Raw genomic sequence first — 10,001 nt, 5'->3', positions numbered from 1 at the left:
TCTGATCTTTTTCCTGCCAAAAAAAATTATAATACCGCTGGGAAAAAAAAAAAGTAATAGCGCTGAAGAAAACCACTAATAAAAAAACTTGTAATAAACTGATTTTTTTTGTTGTTGTTGTTACAGGACACAGTTTAACGAAATACACTGAGAAGTTGGAAGAGATCAAAAGAAGTGAGTATCTGGAGAGGGGCAGAAGGGTAACGTGCGGTGGGTCAGTTCAAAACTGAAAGAGCATTGAGGAGCAGGGGTTGAATCCCCGGCCCTCCGTTTGCTTGGAAATCTCCACTCCAATGATTCCCACAGCCTTTTACAGGAGTGAGCTGTAGAAGCACACAGCAGTGGGCCAGAAAGACGCTTCTACCTTGATTCTTTGCTGGGCACATTCCACTTTGTCGTGCGCCTTATTTCTGTCTCTCGCAGTGCTTTACAGATTTGTGATGGGTTGACCCTGGCTGGATGCCAGGTGCCCCCCAAAGCCTCTCTATCCCCTCCTCAGCTGGACAGAAGAGAGAAAAATATATCAGAAGGCTCATGGGTCGAGATAAGGACGGGGAGAGATCATTCACCAGTTACCGTCATGGGCAAAATGGACTCAACTTGGGGAAATTAGTTTAATTTATTACAAATCAAATCAGAGTAGGAGAGCATAAAACCCCTAACAGTTACCATCATGGGCAAAACAGACTCAACTTGAAAAAAAAATTAATTTATTATCAATCAAAATCAGAGAAGGAGAGGAGAAAAACTTCTAGAACTTAAAAACCTTCCTCCCACCTCTCCCTTCTTTCTGGGCTCAACTTCATTCCCAGTTTCTCTACTTACTCCCCTCAGCTGTGCAAGGGGATGGGAATGGAGGTTGAGGTCAGTTCATCACACGTTGTCTCCGCCACTCCTTCCTAGGGAGAGGACTCTTCCCCTGCTCCAGCGTAGGGTCCCTCTCACAGGAGACAGTCCTCCATGAACTTCTCCAACGTGAGTCCTTCCCATGGGCTACAGTTCTCCACGAACTGCTCCAGCGTGGGACCATAATTTCCACGGGGTGCAGTCCCTCAGGAGCAGACTGCTCCAACATTGGGTCCCCTGCAGGGTCACAAGTTCTGCCGGCAAACCTGCTTCGGCATGGGCTCTTCCCCCCACGGGGCCGCAAAGTCTTGCCAGAAACCTGATCTGGTGCAGGCTTCCCATGGAGTCACAGCCTCCTCCCTTCGGGTATCCACCTGCTCTGACGTGGGGTCCTCCACGGGCTACAGGTAGATATCTGCTCCACCGTGGACCTTCATGGGCTGCAGGGGGACAGCCTGCCTCACCATGGTCTTCACCATGGGCTGCAGAGGAATCTCTGCTCCGGCTCCTGGAGCTCCTCCTCCCCCTCCTTCTTCACTGACCTGGGGGGTTGCAGGGCTGCTCCTCTCACTTCTTTCTCTCTCTCCAGCCACTGCTCTGCAGCAGGGTTTTTTTTCCCCTTCTTAAATACATTTTCCCGTAGTCGCTACTGCCATTGCTGATGGGCTTGGCCTTGGCCAGCGTCAGGTCTGTCTTGGAGCCAGTGGCATTGGCTGGGCTAGAACCAGGGAAAGTTTGAGTCTTTCCAGATCCTCCTCTGTGCAGTTTTTGTTATTGAATGGAAACCAGGCAGGAAGGAGTTCTCTGGATTAGGAAAACTAGACTAGATTCATCTGAGAAGACCCTTAACTGCACTTCAGAGACTTTATTTCACTTTTAGGTAACAAAATTCTGTGATTCTGTGATTCTGTGATTCTGTGATTCTGTGATTCTGTGATTCTGTGGATTAGGAAAACTAGACTAGATCATCTGAGAAGACCCTTAACTGCACTTCAGAGACTTTATTTCACTTTTAGGTAACAAAATGATTGAGCTTGAGGTCTTTCACCTTTGTATAATTTTAGCGTACTTAGATTTCTATCAGAATACTCCAAGGTGGGGAAAAAAGCCAAGCTCATTCCGATGTAACTCATTGATTTCACCAGAAGTAAACACTGATGTTTGGAAGACTTTGGGTTGTTTAGGCTAATGAAAGCCTAACTGATTTTTATTTCAGTCTGTTTTCCCGATGAAAATAGGTACTTTTAAAATACTTCCTGATAAAGCTAATGTTTTCCTACTTTATTTTCAGCTACTGTCTGGATTATTTTCGCATAGAGAGCCAGGAAAGCTATGAAACCCAAAAGCTGCATTTATTGATGTGAAAGAAAAATCATCCCCATTAATGAGGATTAATTAGGATTTTGAATGTTCAGTTTTAGTTCTTAGACCCACTTAGTGTGTTCCTCTCTGATGGTAACAGTCAGATTATAAGGGAGGTCACTAATCTGCCACATGAATGTATTTGTGCTTGGCTTTGTGAAAAATGGCCCTTTGTTGCTGGTTGGTTTGTTGGTTTGGTTGGTTTGGGTTGGTTTTTTTTAACCACCACGAGTCTTTTGGGAGAATCAAAAAAGAAATTACCTTGCTTTCCAAAACCCTGTGTTGACCGACTAAGATTTCAGTGCTTAACACCGGATTGCCATCGCTTTTTATCTGTGCTGAAAATCTTGTTGTGTGCCTCTAGTTGGTTTTCAGTCTCTGCGGTGAATCTGATTTCGTTTCATGTAGGAGTTCTTTTGTTTAATCACCATTCTGGAGTCCAGTAGAAACTTTCTCATTATATTTGTGTTGAATAGACACCTTGTGTTCCCAGGCAGTTTGGAAACTTCTCCCCCTTGATTTCTCATGGATAGATGACACCGTTTGGACACAACTTTAAATACCCAGTACAGGCAACTCTCTGTCTCTTGTGTAATGTGAGAGAGTGGGACTTAATACCGCGAGCCTGCTGCGGAATCAAAAATAAGAGAGCTGGAACCATGATGATTTGTCTTTTGGAGGACTGACTTGAGGAGACACCAAGTCTCTTGCCTTTCTCTGGTGTTGCTTCACTCATTGCTGAAGCCCTGAGGAGCGCATCCTTGAATACGCAATAATTACAGCTTCAAACCAGTTCACTGAAGCAAAAAAAAAATGTCGGAAAATCCAAATGGACCTTCCAGGACAGAACCGGGTACGTTGTGTTGCTTTTGTAGTCAGAAGCAGCACTTCTGAACTTTCTGGTAACCGCTGGGAGGCTTGCGCAAGCGTTCAGATTGGTTTGCTCTGGGTTAGGCTTTGTCATAACAAGGGGTTTGTCTGGGTTTTTCTTGTTGATAGAAATAATTTTGGGTGGTAAAGGCAAGATCTAGGTCATAAAGGCTTGGTCTGGAGTAAACCCTCCTTGCTTGAGGTGGGAGGAAACCATCCAGCAGCTGTATTGTATGCTAACTGTGACAACAGTTCTGCTTTGTCAGTGTTTGCCTACATCCAGCACTTCATAACCTTTGCTGCTTTTATTTGTCCTTCTAAATTAAGTTTATTTCTTGCTCTTCGCGTGACTGAGGGGCTCTTTTTATCCATGACGGGGGAGTTTTAATCATTCGGACGAGGGCTACACATGGGGTTTGTGTCAGGCAGGTGAAATGGGCTGTATAAAACATAATTGTCGCCGTTATTTCCGCGTTAACAACCTGAGCTTGAGGCTTGAAACTAGGTGGTTTTGCAAGAACCGCGAGGGTGATTTTTTTTCTCATTAACTGACACTCTGAAATCTAGTTTGTGAAAGGGTCTTGTGCTTCAGACCTATGGTTTGGAAGCTGTAGTGCACACTGCAGTGTGCCGGGGTATTTTGGATGGGCTCCTTTTTTCGAAGGCAAGTTGTTTAGCAACAAGTAAGCACTTGCTTTGCCGCTGAAACATTATATAGAGTAGGATGTTGAATTTGGGAACTCTGCTTGCTCTGAATACTGAAAATTAATTGGCATACCTCTGCAGGAAGTGTATTTTAAGAGGGAAGGGTAGGGGGGAAAAAAAAAAAAAGAAATGAAAGCTCACAATCTCTCTTCCTGTGTTGGTTCTGCTACTGTAACGTGCCCGTTGGCTGTGTACGGGGAGAATTTGGACTTGATGATCTTAAAGGTCTTTTCCAATCTAAACGATTCTATGATTCTATGAATCTTGTCCGAGCAGAACGCCTGTCAGGAGGTGTGTGATCACCGCTTCTACTGGGATAAGACCTTGGCCTCCAGCGTTCGTGTGGCTCCTTCTCTAAACGCGTGTCAGCTTATGAGTTCCCGTAAGCTAATTCTGTGGTGGTTTTGTGTGTGGTGGTTACAGGAATATGGATTGGAGCCCTTCCCCCTTCTCCCCCATCTTCCCTTGCTTAAGCAATGGGGCATTCAGCAGATGGTTTTAGAGGATTTAAATTGCTTAACTGGCTGGATTTGAGAAAGGTCCTGTTCTCTGTTGTTAGCCCTCTTAGCTGAACAGCTGCAGAGGGACTGGTTTGGAATATCCTCCAACAGTTACTGAAATGGTTAGAAAAATGCAAAGGATTTTTCTTTTTTTCTTTTTTTCTTTTTTTTTAAATAAAAATCTGTGACTTAGAGGTGGAGCCTAGTACGGGAGGAAGGGGAAAAGAAAAGGGAAGAGGAGGAATTTGATTTTTTTGAGAGCGCTTAGATTCCTTAGAGCATGGCTTCAAGAGCTGCATGCAGAACTCTGTTACAGCTGCAGTGCCTGACACGGGAGGAATTTCGTTCGTCGTCTTTGCCGTTCCCTGCCAGTGCAGGATTGATCTTTTTGTTTTTCTCCTCTGCTCTCTCCTTTCTAGCTATAAATTTCCCAAAGAACGAGGCTTCCATTACTTCCCATGGGAGGCTATTTCACATCAAGATGTTCCTACCTGATACTCGTCTTAGCCTCTCTCTGCTACTACGTACACCCTTTTGTTTCACATTAGAAGGCTTCCTGGTGTTTATGCAGCTTGAGTATCTGCATGCAATCAGACATCCATCCTTGTCATCGCTTACTTAGTGCCGTTAATCTCTGCTCTGGTTGTTTGCCAGGCATTCCACTCGGTTTTCTTTGCTGCCTGAGCTTTGTCTTTGGGCTTAAGACTCAATTAGTCCAATTTCCCCATGGCAATTATGTGCGCTTCAAGCTGGTATCCGTGCCGAGCTGCTGGTCGGTTTTCTGCGTTAAATGCCTTCTGTCAGTTGTCCGTTCCTTTAGATATCTGCATTGGCAAACTGTAAGAATCTGTATGTAATTGTCAGATAAAGTAAGAAAACCTGGAGCAGTAAGATTAAATGTATGTGATTAGCTTAGTATTTAAAAAGATGTGGTCTGAGATACAGTGCCCCTATCCTCTGATTCTGCTATAACTTACACAAATTAAAAATTCAGGTAAATTAAATCTTCTGGTTTAAGAGGCTTTGTGACCGTAGCGGGCTTCAAAGAACAGCAGGCAAGGTGATAAATTAATGAAACTGCTTCCTTCCCCCAGCAAGAACAGAAAACACAAAAGTAATACAGATGTGAGTCTAAAAGGCAACTAAATCTGTATTTTCCACTTTAATCATATCTGGACAAGATCTCTCTTTGTAACTGGTATTACTTTTCACAAAGCCTTTAGGTTTGCTGCTCCGATCCTTCAGTGCAAGCTTAGTGCCCAGAAGTCCTGCCTTGCTGGAGACGAGAGTCTGCGAGAATAGCTGGGCCCAAGCCTATCGCCTGGTATTTGCAAAAGCTGGGAATAAACTGAAAACTGACATTGTCCTCTTCTGTTTTGTTTTTGAAGATTACAGATACAGAAAGGACGAGCTGTTTAAAAGACTGAAAGTAACAACTTTTGCCCAGTTGGTATGTATAGTGCCCCCTCTGGCCTCTGAAAGTTATCTTTTGTGAACAGCATTTTTGCTTTGAAGCTTTTTAAGTAGTTATGGAGCCTCAGTATATAATTCTTCTGTATTAGCTTCTTCTTGCCCTCATAGATTTCCCTTAATAAAAGCAAAACATTCAGGCCAATGTTTTCAGAGTAGTCAAATGCTTTTGGTTGCAAATTGAAGTTTGTAGTGACTCTCTTTGAAATTTATCCCCAATTTTTTTTCCGTTAACATAAGAGCATCATCAAGCTTTATGTCAGGTAGTCACAGCCTGGCGCCCTCCCTAATAACGGGTTTAACTGCTGAAGGTGGGAAGGTTGTGACTTCAAGGCTTTTTTTTAGTTAAAAAGTAATGAATCAAAATGCTGAAAAATGGAAAATCTGATCAATAAATATAGAGCTGTGTGTTGCTTCTATGTCTGTTCAAGAAAATTAGTAAAAACTAGCGAAAGACCAGCTTTCTCCTAAGGAGAGGAGGAAAGGGAAGGTTGAACTTGCAGATATCAAAGGAGTAGGGTTTTGCAGACTCGTGACTTTAGTTCCACCGGGTTGTTAAGAGCAATCCTGTGACTCTCACTGCTGTGATGAACTGATTTAGCATGCGAACACCTCGGGTCTGCTCTCACAGACCAGTTCACCATGTGCGATTTTAGCCAGTGTTGTGTATGCTCTGAAATGTTTCATAAAAGTCAGAAAGCATTCTGGTATTTAATATTGCCAGCACAGCATATCTGACTTTTCTTTATTTTAAGGTTGAGTATTCTTTTTTTTTTTTGGTTTTTTTTTGGTTTTTTTTTGTTTTTTTGCTACAACTTTCCTTTAATAAAAGAACACACTTGCAGTGCAGGCATCATATATGTGCCTATATGTGACCTTGAAGCCCGGTACAAGTTGCCTTGAGTTAAATGTGTTTTGGCTTGAGGATTGTTTTTCCTTAAGCTGATCCCGGCTGTCTTTCATTGACACCGGTGTGTGCGTATCAAGGTATCATTGCGTGCTTTTGTTTCCTGCAGGTCATCCAGGTTGCCTCTCTATCTGATGAAACCTTAGAAGTGACAAATGAGGAGATCCACAAGCTGGAAGGTAACAATATTTATTGTAAGCACAAAGAGAAACAGCTGTAGATCGCTGTCATGTGGTGAACTGTGTCCTGACAAGCATAGCTGACTACTCAGCAAGTCTTTTAATCGGGGAGAGAAAAATAACTCAACCTGTGGCCTTGCAGCCGTTCCACTTTGGGATGCATCGCTCCTCAAACAGAAAGGCTTGCAAATAAGAAAGGCCTTGTGCTGCCAATTTTATTGTATTAACTCAGTAGGTATCATGCATCAAGAATTACATTTTTATTGAATTCTTAAAAAGGAGGTCTTGACCCCTTAAAAATCTTACGGCTCTTTATTATTTTTAATATGAGGCTCTCGGTAAGTCATTCTTGTAAGAGGATGAAGATAAGGCTCTCTTTAAGAGATGCACTTTCTTCTAAGAATAGAAACTGGGCTTAAAACCTGTTTGTTTATTTCCTGCAGGATATTAACTCTTCATACCCTGTTCTCTCCCCAGATGGTGATTCTGCTGCTCCAGATGTGGATGCTGAACTCACGGCAGGGACAAACGGGAAGGGAAGGCCCGATGGGACGCCCAGTCCGGTCCTGTTCATAAACAACACAGGGGCTGGGGAATCCTATCGGTCCACGCTGCAGAGGTGCCTGCTAATAATGCACAATGTTCTTCCTGTCTTAGCAGATAATTGTTTTTACCCAGCTAGTTACTTTAAATTGCTACTAAGTGGCTTTATGTTGTATTTATCATTAAAGCCTGATTTTGCAGGTCTGAGGATGTGAGCGAGAGAGAGGGTTGGCAGGTTTTCCTGTCTGAATGAGTTTGTTTTGCGTCTGTAACCCAATGCTCTTACACCTGATGATTGTCTAAATGGTTGACAGGGAAATATGTTTGTGGGATTCGATCCAGGTCCCTGGGTTCAAGAATCCATGTTATAAATTGATCTGGTAAACTCAGTAATGTGCCTTCCTGATGATCTTAACGGATTGTCCTGTGATTGAGAATAAGAGTGTGATTTCCAAACCCGATAGGTCACTAGTTAGGGACATGGTTTAGTGGTGGGATGGCAGGGTTAGGTTAAAGGTTGGACTCGATGATCTTAAAGGTCTTTTCCAACCAAAGTGATTCTATGATTCTAGTCAAGGTCAGAGATACCAGGAAGGCAGTGTAAGAGGAAGCTTTGTCTCAGCCCTTCCCTTGCTCTACCTGTGCAAACATTAATGGAATAGTTGAGACGCTAGCCTGACGGGCTTGGCTGTCGCATATCAAAGCCATCACTTTAGTGACCACTAAGAGCATCTGGAGGTTTCTGTTCGTGTCCTGTATCCAATCGAGAGATGAAATGGAAATCCTCTGCATAGCGCTGTAGATGACTGACAGTTATTTACTGTGTCTGACTTGCTGAGATCTCTACGTTGGCAGCTTTTTAGAATTATTCTCCCTCACCTCAGAGTCACTTAGGACATTGAATAAAACTCCTGGACTTGACTGATCCGGAAGAGTACAGTATGTTCACGTAGCAAAGTTGTACTCTGCTTATTTTTTATATTGATAAAAAATAAATTCAGTCTCTTACGATGTACTGGAAAGCCTGAAGTAGGCTCTCTCCATTTTTACGTGGTGTCTGGTTGTCCTGGAAGGTATTGGAATGGTCAATGGAAAACCACTCTGACCTGGTGGAGAGGTATGGAAGTGTTCAGAGTAAGCACTTGCACCATAACCTCCTCTTCCTTCTTGCAGCGTGATAAGTGGTGTTGGTGAACTGGATATAGAAAAAGACACTCCAAAGAAAGTGAACGCTCTGGCTAAAGACATGCCTTATCCCGACTGTCCCTTCCTGCTTTTGGACGTACGAGACCGAGATGCATACGACCAATGTCACATTGTTGGAGGTGAGGAAGCCAGAATCCCACAGCAGCCACTGTTGGCTGGGGTTGTATATTCAGCTCTTTGTGTCATATTCTGGCTGGCTTCATTTTTTTCCCCTCAAGGTGGGACATCACTTGGGTGCGGAATGCTCTTGGCACTCATCCACTACACCCGCCTTTCCTGGAAAGGGATGAGGGGACCGAGCTGATGTTAATCCCTTACTCAGTGGGTTTTCAAGTCTGTTGAACTATAACAAGTCTGTATTGGTTGTGTTCCAGGTTGCGTGATGATTGGTGTTCAGCTGCTGTATGATTTTTCTCTTTTTTTTTTTTTTTTTTTTTTCTTTGTTCCCCCTATTCTGCAGCTTATTCCTACCCTATTGCAACACTCTCCAGAACCATGAACCCATATACAAATAGTATTCTGGAATATGTATCCTTTACATAAAAAGGGCTGGAATAAAAAGAAAGAAAATTTGGGGGGATGTTGGTGGGGGCTTCCAAAACCAATTGGAGCTATACCAGTCGCTGGGACGAGGACAATGCTTAATCAACAAAATCTGGGGTTTTCAAGGAGGGTGGGAAGGGAGGTCCTTTACGCTGGCTGTGATTACCCAGTGGGGCTCCGCTGCCACCATCAGATGCCAGATTTTAGTTCCTCAAGGTTGTAACACCTCTCGACTCTGGTGGGAGCTGCCTGAATTTGGCTTTTCTTGAGATTTTGTCTGCTAGAACGTGACAAAATCCCACAATCCTTTTTTCAGGGCCGTACCCGATGTTGTTCACCACGATCTGACAAATGGATTCTCTGGGCTGGGCAGAGCAGCTAAACCTCCCTTGATCAGAGCATCCAGCTGCAAACCCCACCTCGTTTCACAGGAACGTATCCATCAGATATGCTCCATCAGAAAGCAGAGGAAAGAGCCAAGTGCTCCTGGGCTATGTTGCCCCTCATTTATTTGCCTTTAAAGCACAGGCAAAGCCATAAGGCTCGGGCACACATCCCTCGCTGTTGCTGGGGCTCTGGGCTTCTTTGAGGGATGCGTTCATCAAATCCTTTGGCTTCCTCTCAGCACCTTGATGAGGATTGGCTTTTCTCTGGAGGACAGAAAGAGGATTATTAGCTAGGATTAGGCTGATAATTTCCCAGGTTGTTAGCTTGTGAGGGCTGCAGGGGAGAGGGGAGGTGGTAAACAAAGGTGCTTCATGCTATTGCCTGTTACTAACCGATCTTCAAAACGGTGGTGGACGCCTGCTGCAGGGACAGCACTCCAGTGGGGATTAGGCTGTGTCCTTCCAGCATCTGGCAAGCCCCAGC

The 10,001-nt window shown here is 43.9% G+C and overlaps 1 protein-coding gene across 1 annotated transcript in view; it reads left to right on the top strand.

The window, feature by feature from the left end:
* The window catches only part of CEP41 (centrosomal protein 41), a gene marked incomplete at its 5' end in the record, with an annotated part of 16,651 nt that overhangs the window by 1,873 nt on the left and 4,777 nt on the right, over window positions 1-10,001 (top strand). The window contains 6 exons of the mRNA XM_009635708.2: window positions 127-174; window positions 5,672-5,733; window positions 6,770-6,839; window positions 7,317-7,458; window positions 8,556-8,707; window positions 9,049-9,116. Coding sequence (XP_009634003.2) covers window positions 127-174; window positions 5,672-5,733; window positions 6,770-6,839; window positions 7,317-7,458; window positions 8,556-8,707; window positions 9,049-9,116 — 542 coding nt within the window. The remainder of the gene's footprint in view (window positions 1-126; window positions 175-5,671; window positions 5,734-6,769; window positions 6,840-7,316; window positions 7,459-8,555; window positions 8,708-9,048; window positions 9,117-10,001) is intronic.

The sequence above is a fragment of the Egretta garzetta genome, unplaced genomic scaffold (assembly GCF_000687185.1).
Source record: "Egretta garzetta isolate BGI_Z169 unplaced genomic scaffold, ASM68718v1 scaffold733, whole genome shotgun sequence".
Classification (NCBI taxonomy): domain Eukaryota; kingdom Metazoa; phylum Chordata; class Aves; order Pelecaniformes; family Ardeidae; genus Egretta; species Egretta garzetta.
The sequence above is the reverse complement of the archived record's forward strand: the minus strand, read 5'-3'. Positions and strand labels throughout refer to the sequence as shown.